Genomic DNA, 22155 nt, shown 5'->3' with positions numbered 1-22155 from the left:
TAATAATTTTTTAGATTCACCATTTAGATATAATTCAGTTACCTATCCAAGATTATTAATTTTTTGTTAAATTTTATTAACTTTATTATACATCTTACTAAAATATATAGAGGTCATAATTATTAAACTATTAAAACCTTTACTAACATAAGTAATATTATTTTTGTTCTTAGAGTCTATATGCATAGTATGCTTGTAATTTTTATCTTTAAACAAACTGTTTGTTTCTTCCATGATTTTAGCATCATTACCTAAAATCTTTCGTTATTTGTGAAAATCACAAGCTTTATAATAACAAAGCCTAAACTTCACTTTACCGGACTAAGAAAAAAGTAAAACAGAATAACATATATATGAATTTTAAGATAAAATAATAAAATAAACAGAGTATAAGATAAAGATATAATTTACAATAATACTTGTATATTGTTATTCCAAAGATCGAAAACACCAGGGTTGATACCAGTTAGAGGGATAAGGTACGGAAATGATTTTACACAAAATAGTAATTGGATGACTAAAATAAAACAAAAATGATAGTTGAGATACTAAACATATAGTTTACCCTAGTTTTAATAATATATAGGGTCTGACAACATTGCAAAAATCGGCCTTTTGTCAGAGAATTTGGAAGATTGTAACTAGAGGAAAAGACCGATTCCTCTTTCTCTGCCGCGGGAAAGAGAGATTGATAGAATGGCTGAAATTTCAAGGAGTAGATCGGTTCGTTTCCTACTGCTTTTCGCTTCCGTTTATCTACAATTCACTTCAGGTTTCTTTCTAGATTGCTTCTTTTTAACTCGCTTTTGTTTCTTTGCTGTTGTTTGAAAGAATTTTGTATTCTTTAATTGAAATATCATTCTATTTTGGTCCGCATTCGAATCATTGATTGCGTGAAAATCAAGTTTATTTGCATTGTCAATTCGTTCAGGTTACGTGTTCGAGAATCGAGATCGGAAGATTTTATGTATTGATTGCTTTTTAGTATTGCTTAGTATTATCTGTTTGGCTTCAAGGAAATTAACATAGAATGAACGTGAAAACTAAAGCATTTTGTACCCATCTTTTTGTTAGATTTGTGACAGGAAATTTTTATTTTAATTAAGTTTTACTTATTTATTTATTTATAAGAAAGGGAGGCATCGTAAAAAAAACCCTTAACCGTCGAAATACCAAAAAGTATCTCAATTTTTTGGTTGGTAATTTAATTAAGTTTTATAAATTGAGTTGTTATATTTTTTGAAATTTTGCTAGGAGAAATTTTACAAATAAAGTGTTGATTTTTTTTACTTCGAAGGTTGAATAGACACGTAATGTGATCCGAGTTCTTAACTGATTTTGTGAATCTCAAACTATATAATAAATCTGCTATGTAGCGGTTGTCGTAACCGGTTTTCGTCCGGGCACGAAATTTTAAATTTGGCGGGAAAATTGATGTGAATAAATAATTTTGAAAATAAATAATTTGGGAGTCGCCATCGGCCTTTTGGGTCAGGTAGGTCGAATACCTAAAAATTATTTTTTAAAAGAGTTTTAAGAAAACACTAATAAAAAATGAACTGATCTACGTTTTATAACCAAAAATTCATTCTTTTTAATAAAAAGGGATTCGTGGTCGGTTACGTTTAGGGAAGGATTAGCACCCCTACAACGCCCAAAATTGGTACTTTTTAATTATAAATTGTCTCTTATTATTAAAATTTAAAAATTCAAAAATATATTTAATTTATAATCTTATTATTTCAAAATTATATAAAAAAATATTTATTTATTTAAAAATATCAGAAAAGAACTTCTAGGTGCCTTAAGACAGCTCTTTTCTTTGATATTGATAAATAATATTGTTTTAATTTTTAATTTTAAAACATCAGAATAGGACATCCAGTTGTTTTGAGACTGTCCTTTTCTTCGATATTAAAATAAATATTTAAAAATTACTATTTATTATATATATATGAATATATAAAAATATTTATTCATATAATAAACATACTACTAAAACAATATATTTAAATAAAATAAATGCAAACATATAAAATAACTGACTAAATTACAGTAAAAATAAAATTAAAAATCTAATTCATAATTAACCAAAATTATAGAGATTAAATATGCTATTTTCTTATTTAATAATTTAGTGACTAAAATAAAATTATCTAAAATTCGGGTATTATAATAAAATAAATTAAAAATATAAACTAAGGATTAAAATATTATTTATTAAAATTGAGGGATTAAATCTGTTATTTATCCTAAATATATTATTTTAATAAAAAGGACTTAAATAAATAAAATTAAAATTCGAAGACTGAATTAAAATTATTATAAATTCAATTTAGTGACTAAAATGTAAAGTTTACAATTTCGGAGGACTGCGGACGGGGTTTAACTATTTTATAATTACGCGCATAGTCCTTCCCGAAACGACGTCGTTTGGGAAGGACTATATATGGTCCAAACCGGCTGGCCCGAAGGGCCAGCTATCTCATTTCTTTTTTTTCTTTTTTTCTTTCTCTCAAACAGAGAGAAGAATTCTCTGGCTTCTCTCTAAACTGAGAGAAGCCTTTCCGGTCAGCCACCGCTATCGGCTCTGACCACCGCTGCCGGCCACCGTTAATGGTGGCCGGAAATTACAAAAATCTACCAGAATATAGATCGGGACGGTCTAAAACCGTTTCCGGGGTTCTTTTTCCTTAAAAAGCTCCCAATCGGAGCAGATCTACAAATATACCTTCGGTTTTTGTTGTATCCGGCGACGGTTGGGGTTCTCCGATGATAGGGTAAGCTTCTTTCCTCTCTTCTCTCTTTTTTTTCTTGCTGCGTTGATGCTGACTGAGATCGTTGGTTTAGTTGTTTTTTTTTCTTTCTCTGTTTTTTTTCTTTCTCTCCGGTTCTGTGTGTCTTTTTTTTTTTCAGGTTGGGGTGGTGGTTTTTATAGCCACCACCGTTGTAGCCGTCAGACCGGTCCGAAGAATGCCCTTTGGTGAGTCACCGGACTCCCAGTGGTGACTCACCGTTTGGGGGAGACGTGTGCGGCTACGGCCGGCCTTCTGGATTCTTTGGTAGACGTGGTGGAGGCTGGAACGTTGGTGTGGCGGTGAAGGCTTCTGGAAGCAGCAGCGGCGGCGCTGGGACGTGTCCCTAGGGTATAGATACCCTAGGGTTTCCTCTGGCAAACTGTGGACCGTTGGATCAAACCAGATCCAACGGCTGGGATTGAAGATGGCGGCTGGTTTAGATTAGGGTTAGAAAACCCTAACTGGAAACCCAAATGTTTAGGGTTTCTGGTTTGATTTGGACCGGTTCTGGTTTGTTTGTAACTGGGCCGGTCCAGTTGTAATTGGTCTGTAATTATTATTTATATATATATGTTTAATATATATTTAATAATAATAATAATGATAATAATAATAATAATAATAATAATAATAATAATAATAATAATAATAATATGGGTAAAAAATTAGTATCTTCAGCTGCCCCTCTTTGTTCATTCTTGTGTTAACAAGAATAGAGCAAAGATGAAAAGATAATAAAATTTTTTATCCATTTGGCTTCACTTGATTATAATGGAAATATTGAATAAATTCTTCTCTCTCTCCAGATGAATTCTTCTCATTATGAACTTTCTGCTGGGGATGATGATGACCTCCTTTTTTCTGTGATAGAGTCATTCAAAAGGTTGAATAAGCTTTTGATGAGTTCTTCTCATTATGAACTTTCTCTTCTTTCTTCAGATGATTTCTTCTCATTATGAACTTTCTCTGAAAAAAATAACCCATCAAGTAATAGATTTGATCAAAAAGGTTGAACAAATTTTTCTCATTATGAACTTCTTCTTCCTTCTTCAGATGAGTTCTTCTCATTATGAACTTTCTCTGGCAAAAATAATCCATCAAGTGATGAATTCAGAAAAAAGGTTGAACAAATTCTTCTCATTATGAACTTCTTCATTCTTCAGATGATGAATTTAGACAAAAGGTTGAACAAATTCTTCTCATTATGAACTTCTTCTTCCTTCTTCAGATGAGTTCTTCTCATTATGAACTTTCTCTGGAAAAAATCATCCATCAAGTGATGAATTCAGACAAAAGGTTGAACAAATTCTTCTCATTATGAATTTCTTCTTCCTTCTTCAGATGATGAATTCAGACAAAAGGTTGAACAAATTCTTCTCATTATGAACTTCTTCTTCCTTCTTCAGATGAGTTCTTCTCATTATGAACTTTCTCTGGCAAAAATAATCCATCAAGTGATGAATTCAGACAAAAGGTTGAACAAATTCTTCTCATTATGAATTTCTTCTTCCTTCTTCAGATGATGAATTCAGACAAAAGGTTGAACAAATTCTTCTCATTATGAACTTCTTCTTCCTTCTTCAGATGAGTTCTTCTCATTATGAACCTTCTCTGGCAAAAATAATCCATCAAGTGATGAATTTAAACAAAAAGTTGAACAAGTTCTTCTCATTATGAACTTCTTCTTCCTTCTTCAGATGATGAATTCAGACAAAAGGTTGAACAAATTCTTCTCATTATGAACTTCTTCTTCCTTCTTCAGATGAGTTCTTCTCATTATGAACCTTCTCTGGCAAAAATAATCCATCAAGTGATGAATTCAAACAAAAAGTTGAACAAGTTCTTCTCATTATGAACTTCTTCTTCCTTCTTCAGATGAGTTCTTCTCATTATGAACTTCTCTGGCAATGTTGATCCATCAAATGATGAATTCAAACAAAAAGTTGAACAAGTTCTTCTCATTATGAACTTCTTCTTCCTTCTTCAGATGAGTTCTTCTCATTATGAACTTCTCTGGCAATGTTGATCCATCAAGTGATGGATTTGAATCTTTGCTAAAATCTTTGAAATTCCTGTTAAAAATTCAACATAGATGAAAATGAATGAAAATGCACCTATTTTTGTAAACACCTAAAATATGATGCATGAATGTTGAGTTATTTGATTTCAGATTGGTGAATTGAGTATTTCTTCAATTGTAAAAACCCAATAGATTTTTCTTCTTCAAATGAAAGAATCTATCATCTTTGACCAATGTAGATATAATGTCACAAAAATCTCTTGAGAATAAAACTCAATAGTATAGGCTCTTGAAAAGCTTGCATTCAGGCAACATGTTGATTCTGATAACAACTCATCTGATTATGAAGTGACCTTTCAAGATGATTTCACAGATATCGATAGTTCTTCTAATACCGAGAAATCTTGAATTCTGATTCTGATGAGGAGAATAAACTGTTATACTTGACAAAAATGGGATTCTCAGAGGCTGAAACTTCAAATAGACCTGGAGAAACGTGGTCCAGATTCATCAATTGCAGAATTGGCAAATTTTATATGTGCCGCTCAAATGACTAAGGCTGCTGATGCACTTCTTCTGGTAAAAAATAGGAAGTCATTATGCAATGATCCCAATTACAAGCAAAGGCAAAACTTGGGCTATGATTTTTGAAAAGGAAGAAGCAGAGGAAGCTTGAAAAGAAGCTTCTTAATGAAGATAATCATGCAGTTCATCTTTTAATTCCAACGATCGGTTCTGGTTCCTACTGAATCAGATCAGATAACTCAAAGAACACTTCCAGAAGATGCTATGAACACATTCATTTTCCGAATTCAATGATTGGTTCTGCCAAACCAGATCAGATAACTCAAAGAACACTTCCAGAAGATGCTATGAACACATCTATCTTCCAAATTCAATGATTGGTTCTGCCAAACCAGATCAGATAACTCAAAGAACACTTCCAGAAGATGCTATGAACACATTCATCTTCTAAATTCAATGATTGGTTCTGCCAAACCAGATCAGATAACTCAAAGAACACTTCCAGAAGATGCTATGAACACATTCATCTTCTAAATTCAATGATTGGTTCTGCCAAACCAGATCAGATAACTCAAAGAACACTTCCAGAAGATGCTATGAACACATTCATCTTCTAAATTCAATGATTGGTTCTGCCAAACCAGATCAGATAACTCAAAGAACACTTCCAGAAGATGCTATGAACACATTCATCTTCTAAATTCAATGCTTGATTCTGTCCAATCAGATCAGATAACTCAAAGAACACTTCCAGAAGATGCTATTGGCAAATTCATCTTCTAAACTCAATGATTGTTCTGCTAAACCAGGTCAGATAACTCAAAGAACACTTCCAGAAGATGCTATTGGCAAATTCATCTTCTAAACTCAATGCTTGATTCTGTCCAATCAGATCAGATAACTCAAAGAACACTTCCAGAAGATGCTATTGGCAAATTCATCTTCTAAACTCAATGATTGTTCTGTTAAACCAGGTCAGATAACTCAAAGAACACTTCCAGAAGATGCTATTGGCAAATTCATTTGTTCTATTTAATGTTTGGACTGGGATATCACAGTACTTATTCGATGTAAAGCCAGAATTTGTAGATTCAAAGCATTTCCATGCTGCTACACTAAAAAGGGCTATATTCTTAATTCTGCCAATTAAGAACAGATTTTCTCTTATTCTACTTCCTCCATGTGTTGATGCTTTTCCATTGACAAAGAAATGATGGCCTTCCTTTAAGTGTCCAGAAGTATTTTCTTGATGAGTGCTGAAAATGGAATCTAGTATGGGTTGGAAGGAATAAAGTTTCTCCACTTGAACCTAATGAGGTGGAAATGCTTCTATGTTTCCTTAAAAACTATACACAAGGATCTGTTTAGAGACATGTTTCCTAGTGATATCAATATCTTGTTTCTTTTTGCTATAATCAGTGCTGCAATGATCGCCTTCTACTGTCTTAGTATATATTTGAAAACAGATGTGCAAGAACTGAATGGTGATCGGTTGGAACAATTGATGAGTAAATTTGGCGAATTCGACCTTGTTGTTGGTAGCACCACTTGTAACAATCTTGATGTTCATGGCTTTAAGCTAGTGATGATTTGCCTACTTTGTATTCCATGTATTTAAAAGTATTAACATAAAGTGATATTCAGAAATCTTTAAATTATTTCAAAATTATGTTAATTCAATAGAAAAGAATAAATTGAATTTCCAAAAATAAATTGACTCTCAAATAAATTGAACTTGCAATAAATAGAATTGTATTCAAAATTTTGGCAAGCATAAGAATAATAAAAATTCAAATGTCTCAACAAATTATAAGCATAAGTATTTCTAAATTAATCAAGTTGATACAATTTAGAGAAATGATGTAAGCTTTTGTCTGGAAGATCTCAAACGTTGTCGAAATGCTTGTAGATGTGAAGTTTCTTCCAAACTGTCAAAATCTTAAGAGAGTTCAATTGCCAGATGCCTAATGTCAACCTGCATTTGAGCCGCCTTTTCAGGTTTTCAACTCAAATCCTTCCTTTGGTTACAAGATGCCCTTTGCGGGTTTTCACCTTGACCCCCTTTTTTTCTTTTTTTTTCTTTTTTTTTTCTTTTTTTTTCTCTTTTTTTTTTCTTTTCTCTTTTTTTTTCTTTTTCTTCAAGCATAATATTTCTTGACAGAATCCGAGTTTATTGGATTTCTCAGAATTTTTCCATCCATTTCTGCCAAGATCAACGCTCCTCCGGAAAAGGTCTTTTTTACAACATATGGCCCTTCCCAATTAGGCATCCATTTCCCACGGAAATCTTTATGTATAGGCAAGATCTTTTTTAGTACTAGATCACCCTCTTGGAATTCTCTTGGATGTACTTTTTTGTCATGAGACTTCATCATCCGTTTCTGATACATCTGTCCATGGCAAATAGCTTTCAATCTTTTCTCCTCAATAAGGTTCAATTGATCAACTCTAGCTTGGATCCATTCAGATTCATCCAATTTTGTTTCTCTCAATATTCGAAGCGATGGAATCTCAACTTCAATTGGTAAGACTTCTTCCATCCCGTAGACTAAAGAAAAAGGCGTTGCCCCAGTAGATGTTCGAACAGTAGTTCGGTATGCGTATAGAGCAAAAGGTAACTTCTCGTGCCAATCTTTGTAAGTTTCAGTGGTCTTTGTAATGATTCTCTTGATGTTCTTGTTTGCTGCTTCAACTGCCCCATTCATCTTTGGACGATATGCCACTGAATTTGAATGTTTGATCTTAAACTGTGCACAAAGTTCGGTCATCATTTTGTTGTTTAGGTTCAGAGCATTATCTGTAATGATCCTTTCTGGTAGGCCATACCGGCAAACTATCTCTTTCTTTATGAATTTACAGACTGTGGACCTCTTAATATTGGTATATGAAGCAGCTTCAACCCATTTGGTAAAATAATCAATTGCCACAAGGATGAAACAATGTCCATTCGATGCTTTTGGTGTGATTGCCCCAATGACATCTATTCCCCACATAGAAAATGGCCAGGGTGCTGTCATTACATGTAAAGGAGATGGGGGTACATGAATCTTGTCTGCATATATCTGGCATTTATGACATTTCCTTGCATAATCAATGCAATCTGTGTACATGGTAGCCCAATAGTATCCATATCTCATTATTTTTCTGGCCATGGAAAGACCATTTGCATGTGTTCCACATATTCCACTATGTACTTCTTCAATGACGTTTCGAGCTTCGCTGGTATTTAAACATCTCAATAGCATTTGATCATTGCTTCTTCTATACATAATCTCTCCATCAAGAAAATATCCAACATCCATTCTTCTCAAGGTTCTTTTATCAATTTCTGATGCATTTGGTGGGTAACTTTGATTTTTGATATATTGCAGAATATCATGATACCATGGTTTACCATCTACCTCTTCTTCCACACTATAACAATGTGCAGGAATTTCATATACTTGCATTTTGATTGGCATCATATCAACTTTCTGAGTTGCCTGAAACATAGCAGCTAATGTAGCCAAAGCATCTGCCATTTGATTTTCTTCTCGAGGGAGATAATTGAAGGTAACTCTCTCAAATTATTTCACTAATTCGAGGGTAAAATTTCGGTATTCCAACAATTTGGGATCTTTTGTTTCCCATTCTCCTCGTAATTGATACACCACCAAGGATGAATCTCCATATATCTTGAGAAATTTGATTTTTCTTTCTATAGCTGCTTTCAAGCCCATGACACAAGCTTCATATTCTGCCATGTTATTGGTGCAAAAGAACTCCAGTCTGCTCGTAAAGGGATAATAAATATTTTCTGGAGAAATTAACACTGCCCCAATTCCTCGTCCCAAAGCATTAGATGCTCCGTCAAAATAAAGCTTCCAAGTTGCAAATTCATCATTTGTTCTGACTTCTTCATTCATGGATATGCACAACAGATCTTCATCGGGAAAATTAAAGTTCAAAGGCTGATAATCATTTGATACACGACTGGCCAGAAAATCAGCTATGACACTTCCTTTTATCGCTTTTTGGTTGACATATACAATATCAAACTCAGATAATAACATCTGCCATCTAGCCATTCTGCCTGTCAAAGCTGGTGATTCCATTAAGAACTTTAAAGGATCAAGTTTGGATATCAACCAAGTAGTATGGTATAACATATATTGTCTGAGTCTTCGAGTAGTCCACACCAAGGCACAACATAATTTTTGTATTGGTGGATATCGAATTTCACAATCAGTAAATTTCTTGCTCAGATAATAAATAGCTTTTTCTTTTCTTCCAGATTCATCATGCTGTCCTAGTACACATCCCATCGAATTTTCGAAGACCGTCAAGTAGAGAATTAATGGTCTATCAGGCATTGGTGATACTAAAATGGGGGCATTGGATAAATATTTCTTAATAATATCCAAAGTTTCTTGACATTCTTCATTCCAGACTTCAGGATTGTTCTTTCGAAGTAATTTGAACACTGGATCACATTTGTCAGTTAATTGAGAAATGAACCGAGATATATAATTTAATCTTCCCAAAAAGCCTCGAACTTCTTTTTTTGTATTGGGTGGTGGAAGATCTTGAATTGCTTTGACTTTATCTGGATCAATCTCGATTCCTTTTTTGCTGACTACAAATCCCAAAAGTTTCCCAGAAGTTACCCCAAAAGTGCATTTAGCGGGGTTGAGCTTTAATTGATACTTCCTCAATCTCTGGAAAAGCTTCCTCAGATTTTGAATATGTTCTTCTTCAGTCATGGACTTAGCAATCATGTCATCTACATATACTTCAATCTCTTTGTGCATCATGTCATGAAACAAAGTTACCATGGCTCTTTGATATGTTGCCCCTGCATTTTTCAATCCAAATGGCATCACTTTATAACAGAATGTGCCCCACATGGTTATAAATGTTGTTTTTTCCATGTCTTCAGGATTCATTTTTATCTGATTATATCCTGAAAAACCATCCATAAATGAAAACCATGAATGTCATGTAGTATTGTCCACCAATGTGTCTATGTGGGGTAAGGGAAAACTATCTTTCGGACTAGCTTTGTTGAGATCTCTGTAATCCACACACATTCGAACTTTCCCATTTTTCTTTGGTACGGGAACAATGTTGGCTACCCATTCTGGATATTTAGATGCCTGTAGGAAACCTGCATTGATCTGTTTCATTACTTCTTCTTTGATTTGCAATAACATTTCTGGCCTCATTCTTCTGAGCTTTTGTTGGACCGGTTTATATTCTGGATTGATAGGAAGCTTATGTATCACTATATCTGTGCTTAAACCAGGCATATCTTGATAAGACCAGGCAAAGATATCTTTGAACTCTTGAAGGAGATTTATCAATTCTTACTTTATCTGGATGGTCAGAGTAGTACCAATTTTCACCTCTTTCATTTCTTCATCTGTTCCCAAATTCACAGTCTCAATCTCTTCTTTGTGGGGTAGAATTTGTTTATCTTCTTTTTCTACCAATCTTAATAGTTCAGTAGGAACATCACATTCCAGTTCATCCTCACAACCATTGATTTCTTCCAGACATATAGGTTGCTCTAAATTTATCACTGGATTAAATTTAGGAATACACATGCTATTAACACGGCGACACCTGCAAATTTAAGTCGGACATATTTCCGAAAGAATATAGTAAATTTATGAAATAAATAAATGTAAAAATGTAATAAAATGTAAAGAATGATTGCCATCTGAAAATTTTAAAGAAAATTTCTTATATTTAACATAATTTCTTTTACAAGATAACAAAAAGTTTTTCATATTTTTGAGCTAAACATAAAGATTAGTTCTGAATATTACTCTGCGTTAATATTAAAAACTATAGGAAGATCTTCAGTGGTCCAATTGGTAAGTGTTTCTCCAGGAAGACATGGGCGAATCTTATCCAAGTATTTGCCAATCTTGTTATCATTCATGATCATGTTGATAAATAATCCATTCATAGCTTCTTCAACTTTGTCTTGATCTTTCATCAACTTTTCTTCTTTAAAGGCTTCAACAAGCTGCTGTTCTACATTAATTGTTCCCCCTGATCTGAATATGGTCTTCAACTGTGGGAAAGACATGTGTTTCCAAAGGATTTCTCCCCCTTTCAATTTTGTCTTTCTGTCTTCACATCTTCTTTTCATCTCTTTGTTCTTTTGCTGAAGATTGGGCTTAAACCCTAGCCCAAAACGGTCTTTTTTCATCTTTATACAAATAGGAACTGAAATCCCTTGAAGATTCTTTCCTAGACCTCTCCCAGCTTTAGCTCCGATGCCTAAAGTTTGTTGTACCGTCATCTTGGTGCAATCAGACAATCTGGGATATGGAATTTTGCTTCCTTCTACAATAAAGGTTGTATTTACAAATTCAAGAGCTCGAAAAGAGCATTCAAGAGCCTCATCATTGGTGTCGATATATGGAACATCGCTTGTTACAGACGCAATGATTTCTTCTTCAGCACTGACGCATATTAGTTGTCCATCAACAACAAATTTCAATTTCTGATGTAATGAAGAAGGAACGGCTCCTGCTGAATGAATCCATGGCCTCCCTAATAGACAATTATATGTGGGGTGGATGTCCATCACCACAAAATCAATATTGTACACGACTGGGCCGATTAACAACGGTATTTCCATTTTCCCAAGCACTTCTTTTTGAGTACCATCAAATGCTCGTACCACATTATGATAACTCTTCATGTGTGATTGATCCAGAGGCATTCTTCGAAGTGTAACTAGAGGCATCAAGTTGAGAGCGGATCCATTGTCAATCAATACTCCTGGCAACACATGACCATGACAATGTGTCGTGATGTTCAAAGCTTTTACTGACCCCATTTCGCCTTCCGGTATTTCATCATCTGTGAACGTTATGTAATTGTCAGCGGCTATATGTCCCACAATTCTGTCAAGTTTATTGAGGGATATATCTTCGGGGATAAATGTTTGATTGAGGATTTTCATCAAAGCATTTCTATGTGCTTCTGAATTCATCAAGAGATCAAGAATAGAAATTCTCGCTTGTTGTTTGTGTAGTTGTTCAACCACACTATACTCACTATGTTTCAAGAATTTCAAAAATTCTTGAGCTTGTTTTTCTGTCACAGGCTCATTAAATGCTGGAAGGGATTCATCCTCAAATACCTTCTGAGGTATTGCCATGGCTTTTCCTTTTACTTTCACTTGTTCTGAAGTATTGGATGTTTCGGGAGAGTAACATCTCCCACTTCTCGTAAAGAAACCGACTTCGCTTATTGCTTCAGACGTCGATGTTGTACCCAAACTCTATTTTTTCTCTTCTGTTTTTTCTAGAGAAACAGATCCTCCTACCATTGAAACATTGGTAGTATAATTCCAAGGTACCCTGCGGGTATCTTTGTATGGAAATGGTAGAGGAGCGGTGATAACTACTTTCGGCTTTATTGGTGCAGGAATCATCGTAGATGATTTCACATTAATGATCACAGGATCATTTATTCTTTGACTCGGTTTAGAATCCTCTGATGAGCAAACATCATTTTCTTTTTTCCCTGGTTCTTCTTCAAAGAATTCTATTTCTCTGTTGTTCATCAATTTTTGCACCAAATCCCTAAATTCAGGACATAGTTGAATTTTATGCCCTTTCTCCTGATGATATTCACAATAATTCTTGCCTTCATTATGCTTTGGCCTGAATTGTTGTGGAATTATACCGGCTAAAGAGAGTTGTTGGAATACCCAAACAAACAGAGATTTAATTTCAGAAATGTCAGTTTTTGCTTTCTTTCTGTTCTCTTCCTGAATTGCATTCACGTTTTTGTCTCCATGATTTGGTAATGGATGATTTGATGCAGATGGTGTATTGAATTCCAACTTCCCAGTGTTGATCAAATTTTGAACCACCCTTTTGAATGCCAAACAGTTTTCAATAGAATGACCCGTGATTCCTTCATGATAAACACAGTGTGCCTTTGTATCATACCAAGGAGGGAATGGTGGTTGCATGGGAACCAAAGGATAGGGCCGTATGACATCTGCTTTTAACAGTGAATCATAGATCTCAGCATATGGTACTGGTAAAGGTGTAAAAGACAACCTTTCATTTTCCTTTCGAGATCCTCTGGAATCTGCTCGATTAGTGTTTGTTTCCTCTTTCTTAACCCTTGGCTGGGTTATTGTAACACTTTTCGATGAATCTTTGTTGTAAGAATTTGCATTGTTGACTTCATTCTCCCTTTTTCGGTACGTAGGTCTTTTGGAACTAGACCCATCATTTGATTCAATCTTGCCACTTTTTAAGACATTTTCAATGAGTTCTCCAGAAATGACCAAATCTGCAAAATTTCTGGTTGCATTTCCCATTAGATGGTTTAAATAAGGAGCCTTTAATGTATGGACAAACATTACTGTGGCCTCTTTTTCTGACAAAGGTGGTTGAACTTGGGCCGCAGTGTCACGCCATCTCTGGGCATACTGTCTGAATGTTTCATTATTCTTTTTCTCCAAATTTTGGAGAGTCCATCTATCAGGAACCATGTCTGTTACATGGCGATACTGCTCTAAAAATGCTTTAGCCAAATCTTTCCAGGATCTAATGTTAGCTTTGGTCAATTGAGTATACCATTTTAAAGCCGGTCCTGTCAAACTATCCTGGAAGCAGTGAATTAACAATTTCTCGTCCTTCACATATCCTGCCATTCTTCGACAAAACATAGTAATGTGGGATGAAGGGCATGTAGTACCATCATATTTATCAAATTCAGGAGCTTTGAACTTGATGGGAAGGATTAAGTCTGGAACCAAACTCAACTCACTAGCATCAAACCCATAGAACGATTCAGTTATTTCCACGGATTTCATTCGTTCTTCTAAGCTCTTGATCTGTCTGGTCAGTTCTTCATTTACTTTTTGTTTCTCATTCAGCTCATTCAAATCTGGGATCAAATGCTCAGTATTAAGATCCCCTATTTTCACATCGGATATAAGCGGATTTTTGCTTGAAGATGCAGGATCCACTTGTTGATCCTCATGTGGTTTGACTTCTTGTAACGCAGATGTACGAGCATTGATTTGTATAGGTGTAGTACCAGAATGATAAATTGGTTCTGGTGGAAAACCTAGAGGATACATAGACTCTTGATCAAAAGATACAGGATTTTCAGGCATTTTTCCAGTAATAGCCTGCCTTTTAAACATATCCTCTATTTTCTTCATCATATTGTCTTGTGAATTTGCAATACTGGCTTCAATTTTTTCCAACTTCATTCTCATTTCTTCTTGTTCTTTATGATGCTGTTCCTCAATACGCTGTATTTTATCCTCCATAATTCTCTTAGTAGCTTGTCTAGTACCGTAGTGATGTAGTATTTCTCTTTTGGCCAGAGTAACTGCGATTGAAAAATCTTTTAATATTATTTTTTCAAATTTTAATTAATGAATTTTAACTTAATAAATAAAATAATTCATAGTGAAAATTATGAAATGAATGATGAATGTATGCAAAATGCATGTATGAAAAAAACATTGATCCCAAAAAGTTAACTGTCATAGAACAACTTTCATCGGCATACAAAAGTTTCTTTATAATAGTTCAGAACTACAGATAAGGCGTAGCTTTCCTATTAAGCTCTATAATTTCTTTCATTAACCATGACACCTTCTTTCCGCACTTAGAAACTGGATCAACATGATGCTCAATTATTTTGGCTTCAACAGCTAGTTCCCCAACATATCTAGCAACTTCGCTCATTTGTACCATGGCCTCGAACACCATATTACTTCTTTCTTCACTTCTTTCAACATAAAACTCAGTTGACTTCTGCCATTGTTCATTTGTTCCTTCAAGAGTTTGCTCTAACTCAGTGATTCTGACTTGACAATTGTGCAGAATTTTTTCAAGATCTCTAATACGTCTTCGCAGTGAAGCATTTTCCTCATTACTTTCCTTGAGATCATTAAGTCCTAGACGAACCTTTTCTTGAAACAATGATTCTTCAAGTTGCAAAATGTAAGCATTAAACTCTGTGTTTTTGTTTCTAGACTGATCCAGATCTTCTTCCAGTTTTGTTCGTGCTTCTTGCGTTCTTTGATTAAGCTTCTGGATTTGAACATCTTTGTTTCTGCATCTTTGCATCCAATTGCTAGCCACCTCCTGCTCTACCTCAAGTCTGGTGTTGAAATTTTTTCTTTCTAGCTCCCATTTTTCTTTTTCAACATTGGATTCTTCCATCTTTTGGCCTCTGACTTCAAGTTCAGCAATCAAATGGTTCATTTCAGATTCAAATCCCTTGAACATGATATTTTTCTCACCTTCAAATTTATTAAAGATGTCATTCTTCATTTCTTCTAAATCTTTGGCTCTATCTCTTTCTCTTTGCATTTCATTCATGATCTCGCGATGCTCAGCCTTGTGTTTTATAATTCGCTCTCTTCTGTCGACCTCAAAATCTTCCATTTTTTGCTTTCCTTTTTCCAGGCTTTTGAGTAGACGGCTATTCTTTCCTTTCAGATCTTCAACTCGTCTTTTCTCAATGTTCAATTCTCTGGTCATCTGTACCGTCGATTGGCTGGGTCCTGATGCTTTTCGGGATTTATATAACTCCTGGTAATTTTTCTGTAAGGCTCTGTACTCATCCTCACCTTTTTCTTTATCTTTTCTCAACATTGCACATTGTGATGAATGAAAGTCAATGTCAACCCCCAACATAGCTTTATCTTGTCTCATTTGCTCTAACTCTTTCGACCAGCCATCTCTTTCTGCTTCAAACTCAGCTCTCAAGATTTCAATCTCTGATGGAACCACCTTAATGCGATCTTCCATAGAAATATCCTCATTTTGATCTGGTAGAGGAATATTTTCGTTTTTTCTGACAGATCTCCAATCTTCATAATCAGGAGTTAGCATTTATTTTGCTGCTTTAGCTCGGATACAAAAAGTTGTTTTCCAAGCTGTAACGGCTTCCATGATATTTCTTTTATAATTTTTGCTGTGGAATGCGAACTCAGATGACTGTAGTCCAGCAGTGACAGGTACAAATTGACGACCTTCATACTGTCTTATAACCAAAAGTGGTGCATATCCAATTCCTCCCCATAATCCGAGCAGCATTATCCAGTTGTAATCACCACACCTGTAAAAGAATTCCCTTTGTATTTGCCACGGGGCTCGCCAAACAACGTCATTGCTTTGCAGATTTCGAAAGGCATTAATCCACATATCTTTCTTAATTTCTTTCGGCCATTCCTGCTCCAGAAATTCTTTTAATGGTGAATAATCCGTATTAAAGCGTCGGTATGAAACCTTTTCTGTTCTCCAGAAATGACTACGGATCCAAACATATAACAACTGGGTACACCCTGAGAATCGTCCACCTCCTAGCCTTCTGCAAGCATTTAACGATCTGAAGGTCTCTGCTAGGATTGCAGAAACATGATTAATCTTCTTCGGTAGCTGTTCAAACAAGTCTACCACTGCAGCTTCAATATATCCCAATACTTTTGGGAAGATGACCATACCATATATACCCAGAGCAAATAGATCGAATCGTACTTTAATATCTGGATGGCTCTGAATAAGTTCTCTGATGTTGGTCCAAGCAATGCCTTCGCTTTCGCCTTTTTGTTTTGTACGGGATGCTACCCATTCTTCTCGTACCCCGACAATCTTTGCTAATTTAACTCGAAAGGGTTGAGTTTTAATTGACTTTGAATATATTCGATTCTCCAAAGCACCTTCAAGATGTAACAAAGTTGTATATTCTTCAATAGTAGGGACCAAGTCCTCCTTATTGAAAGTGAAGCAATTGTACCCTGGATTCCAGAATTGAACTAGGGCTCTGAGTAATTCATCATCAACTTCAACATAGAGCAAATATGGGATGTCTCCGTAAGTCTGATAAAACTACAATTTTTTGTTTGAATCCCAACTTTCCCAAATGCTTCGCAAATCTTGCATATCATTTCTTTTTAGTGAAACTGAAGCATAAATGGCCAAGTCAGATACATAATCATCCTGCAAACTGTCTCCTTCTTGTCTTTGTAAATCCTCAGCCCATTGTCTTACTTATGAGTTTAGAATTACTTGACTTGAACACTTTTTATCCATAGATAAAGGCTTTCCAATGAGACAATTAACACAAGGATCAATGTCTTTTATCCTTCATGATGCTATGCAAACAGAAAAATAAAGAACACACAAAAAGAAAATAAATTAGTTTACATAATAAAGAAATTTAATACTAACATTTACATAAATATTCTTTATTTAAACATGCTTTTCTGAATTTAAATAATTTAAATAAACATGTAATTTAAACAATAAATAAATTAACAGGAAAGACAGAATTCATTTCTCCTGTGTGTACACCTATTTTGGACAAAATTTTGGCATGACTTCGGATCGGAAGAGTTTCTAAGGTTTTTTATATGCAAGGTTTCAGATCTAAGAATAAAGGTACCCGAATTGTCCTTGTTAGTGCTCCCTTGGGTTGCTAACCCTCAATCCTAGTCCATTACAGACTAAAGTGGATCGAGTTCAATTCGAGGGGATACATTTCTCTATGCCTGACACGGAGAATAAATTCTCACGAAAACATAGAGTATATGAACCCCGAAAGTTACTTGCTAGGTCTGACACGGAGAATAAATTCTCACGAAGACGTCGCTTTCACTCCCACTTAAAAGGGACAACTCAATTATAGAGCTTTATGTTATGCAATGCAAGTGTTGTGTGTGAGGAGAAATGTTCAAACCTTTGACAGAAAAATAATGAAATAAAATACTTGCAAATAAAATAAAACATATAAATATTATAATAATAAATAAATAAAAATTTGAAAAGAAAGAATTAAATATAGAAATTTTTAATTTTTAATTAATAGAGACAATTTATAATTGATTTTTAAAAGTTTGACCAATCCCCAGCGGAGTCGCCAAGCTGTCGTAACCGGTTTTCGTCCGGGCACGAAATTTTAAATTTGGCGGGAAAATTGATGTGAATAAATAATTTTGAAAATAAATAATTTGGGAGTCGCCATCGGCCTTTTGGGTCAGGTAGGTCGAATACCTAAAAATTATTTTTTAAAAGAGTTTTAAGAAAACACTAATAAAAAATGAACTGATCTACGTTTTATAACCAAAAATTCATTCTTTTTAATAAAAAGGGATTCGTGGTCGGTTACGTTTAGGGAAGGATTAGCACCCCTACAACGCCCAAAATTGATACTTTTTAATTATAAATTGTCTCTTATTATTAAAATTTAAAAATTCAAAAATATATTTAATTTATAATCTTATTATTTCAAAATTATATAAAAAATATTTATTTATTTAAAAATATCAGAAAAGAACTTCTAGGTGCCTTAAGACAGCTCTTTTCTTTGATATTGATAAATAATATTGTTTTAATTTTTAATTTTAAAACATCAGAATAGGACATCCAGTTGTTTTGAGACTGTCCTTTTCTTCGATATTAAAATAAATATTTAAAAATTACTATTTTTATATATATGAATATATAAAAATATTTATTCATATAATAAACATACTACTAAAACAATATATTTAAATAAAATAAATGCAAACATATAAAATAACTGACTAAATTACAGTAAAAATAAAATTAAAAATCTAATTCATAATTAACCAAAATTATAGAGATTAAACATGCTATTTTCTTATTTAATAATTTAGTGACTAAAATAAAATTATCTAAAATTAGGGTATTATAATAAAATAAATTAAAAATATAAACTAAGGATTAAAATATTATTTATTAAAATTGAGGGATTAAATCTGTTATTTATCCTAAATATATTATTTTAATAAAAAGGACTTAAATAAATAAAATTAAAATTCGAAGACTGAATTAAAATTATTATAAATTCAATTTAGTGACTAAAATGTAAAGTTTACAATTTCGGAGGACTGCGGACGGGGTTTAACTATTTTATAATTACGCGCATAGTCCTTCCCGAAACGACGTCGTTTGGGAAGGACTATATATGGTCCAAACCGGCTGGCCCGAAGGGCCAGCTATCTCATTTCTTTTTTTTCTTTTTTTCTTTCTCTCAAACAGAGAGAAGAATTCTCTGGCTTCTCTCTAAACTGAGAGAAGCCTTTCCGGTCAGCCACCGCTATCGGCTCCGACCACCGCTGCCGGCCACCGTTAATGGTGGCCGAAAATTACAAAAATCTACCAGAATATAGATCGGGACGGTCTAAAACCGTTTCCGGGGTTCTTTTTCCTTAAAAAGCTCTCAATCGGAGCAGATCTACAAATATACCTTCGGTTTTTGTTGTATCCGGCGACGGTTGGGGTTCTCCAATGATAGGGTAAGCTTCTTTCCTCTCTTCTCTCTTTTTTTTCTTGCTGCGTTGATGCTGACTGAGATCGTTGGTTTAGTTGTTTTTTTTTTCTTTCTCTGTTTTTTTTCTTTCTCTCCGGTTTTGTGTGTCTTTTTTTTTTTCAGGTTGGGGTGGTGGTTTTTATAGCCACCACCGTTGTAGCCGTCGGACCGGTCCGAAGAATGCCCTTTGGTGAGTCACCGGACTCCCAGTGGTGACTCACCGTTTGGGGGAGACGTGTGCGGCTACGGCCGGCCTTCTGGATTCTTTGGTAGACGTGGTGGAGGCTGGAACGTTGGTGTGGCGGTGAAGGCTTCTGGAAGCAGCAGCGGCGGTGCTGGGACGTGTCCCTAGGGTATAGATACCCTAGGGTTTCCTCTGGCAAACTGTGGACCGTTGGATCAAACCAGATCCAACGGCTGGGATTGAAGATGGCGGCTGGTTTAGATTAGGGTTAGGAAACCCTAACTGGAAACCCAAATGTTTAGGGTTTCTGGTTTGATTTGGACCGGTTATGGTTTGTTTGTAACTGGGTCGGTCCAGTTGTAATTGGTCTGTAATTATTATTTATATATATATGTTTAATATATATTTAATAATAATAATAATAATAATAATAATAATAATAATAATAATAATATGGGTAAAAAATTAGTATCTTCAGCGGTAACAATAGCATGATTCAGATTAAGTTTTTGCTTCAAAGTTCTAACTTAACCCTCTTAAATCCAATTTCCATGAAATTTTGGGAAATTCTGGTATTAGATTGCAAGGATTCCACATGAAACTATTGTGTTAGACCTTTTTAGTCTTGCTTTTTAGTCTTCATTGAATTTTATTGGGATACTGGTTAAGTTACTGTAACGAAGATTAAAAGTAAAGATCATTCATATTGAATCTGTTAAACAATTTGCTTCGATTTGTTTCCTTTTTCAGGTTTTTCTGATGACTCCAAAAATTCAGACAACAGCTCAAAAACAAATAGTAATACCGCAGCCATAATAGTCATCGTATTGTGCAGGTTTGTTGCAGTAGGGTTGATTTCATTTTTCCTTTTCAAGTTGTGGCAAAGGAAGAAACGAGATGAACAATATGCCCGTCTTTTGAAGCTCTTTGAAGAAGATGATGAACTTGAGTTTGAACTTGGCCTTCGAGAGTGACAGCATCATTTGTAAATTGAGCTCGTCCTATTTGAGGTGTGTGAGTAAACTTTTTCGGTGGTCCTCAATTATTTTGATTCAGTTGCATCCCTTGTTTTGTTTGATGGGAGGAAATAGTTTCCCATTACCCATGTCTGTATTCTAGTAGTTGAATACCACGTAATGATTGAGTAAATGGTTAAGGAAGAACATTTTAATCCTTTCTACTGATATGGAACTTTGAGCTTCAGTATAATATGCACTCCTCATTCATGTTTAAAGCTTGAAACTCGAGTTATATCCATATGCGTCTGTCAGTCTGCTCTTTGAGTTCCTATCCATGCAGGAGGGTAGAGAATGTGCGTCTTTTGTTTGGGCTACTTTTGTTGATTCTGTTCATTGATTTTTGTTATCTGATTACATTTTCTGGTTTTGCACTTTATCCTCCCTTTATGTATCCTTTTTAGCTTTTGATATGCACTCCGAAATAGCATTGCTGGCTCGTGTTGTTTTAGAAAACTCGGTTTTCTAGTGGCCATATATCAAGATTCAAGCATACCCTGTGGTGAGGTAAGATAAAATTTCAACCATAAGCTGTACTATTTGTAATGATAGTTCACTTTTTTTAAAACTATATGCAACCACATTTTCAGAGGGGAGGTACCCTGATCCTATAATGGTCGAGTTTCCTTCATTGTCTGCCTCTGATTCAATTTAATAATAAAACATTTGCTTGTGACTTCAAGTGTGTACCATACCCTGATTCTAGGAGTTTTGAGTTTAGAGTTTCGTGTTTCCCGTAGAATCGAAGTTTTGAGTTTGACGATGGTATGAATAAGGTAATTGAATCTTTGAATTATTGTGATCATAAGGACTAGGGAGCGCGAGTTTCACGAGTTTTCATGCACATTTCTACTCTGTAATCCATTCATGCTTGGTTACAGATGAGAGTTCCTTTCATGCTGTCCATAACTGTAGAATTATGATATTAACTGAGTTTAAATCCGTTATTTAATGTTTTGGTTAATATTTTAATAAAAAAACTGTCTTTTTAAAAAAGTTTTAAAGCCCAAATTTAATAGTACTAAAAAGGAATAATTTGACAAAAGAGTATAAACATTGACTACTAAATTTACCAAATAATTTTTCTAAAATATGAACCAAAACGGATCCAGCCCCCTGGACACAAATTCCTTAAGTTGTTCTATTATGAACAGATGCATTACAAATACACACATCTCAGTTCAGTTGCAGGCAGAGACTACCAAAATAAACACAACAAAAGAAAATACTTATTATGAAGTAAAAAATACAATACAATGACTGACCACATTGTATCTTATAATCAAAGGC

General features: G+C 34.5%; 1 protein-coding gene across 1 annotated transcript; it reads left to right on the top strand.

Moving 5' to 3' along the window:
* The first annotated feature begins 627 nt into the window (after positions 1–627).
* Positions 628–21192, top strand: LOC120203510. Its single transcript, XM_039203792.1, has 2 exons — positions 628–772; positions 20600–21192. Exons 1-2 carry the CDS (start codon positions 697–699, stop codon positions 20821–20823), a joined length of 300 nt encoding a protein of 99 aa, XP_039059723.1. The 5' UTR covers positions 628–696; the 3' UTR covers positions 20824–21192.
* Positions 21193–22155: the final 963 nt, after the last annotated feature.

This window comes from Hibiscus syriacus, unplaced genomic scaffold, assembly GCF_006381635.1.
Source record: "Hibiscus syriacus cultivar Baekdansim isolate YM2019G1 unplaced genomic scaffold, ASM638163v2 tig00009942_pilon, whole genome shotgun sequence".
NCBI classification, from domain to species: domain Eukaryota; kingdom Viridiplantae; phylum Streptophyta; class Magnoliopsida; order Malvales; family Malvaceae; genus Hibiscus; species Hibiscus syriacus.
Note: the sequence above shows the minus strand (reverse complement) of the source record. Positions and strands in the feature narration are given on the sequence as shown.

Excerpts from the sequence above, each read along its gene's own strand:
- LOC120203510 (XM_039203792.1), top strand. The coding sequence starts at position 697 with ATGGCTGAAATTTCAAGGAGTAGATCGGTTCGTTTCCTACTGCTTTTC. Across the intron at positions 773-20,599 it reads TTATCTACAATTCACTTCAG|GTTTTTCTGATGACTCCAAA; the intron begins GTTTCTTTCTAG and ends TTCCTTTTTCAG.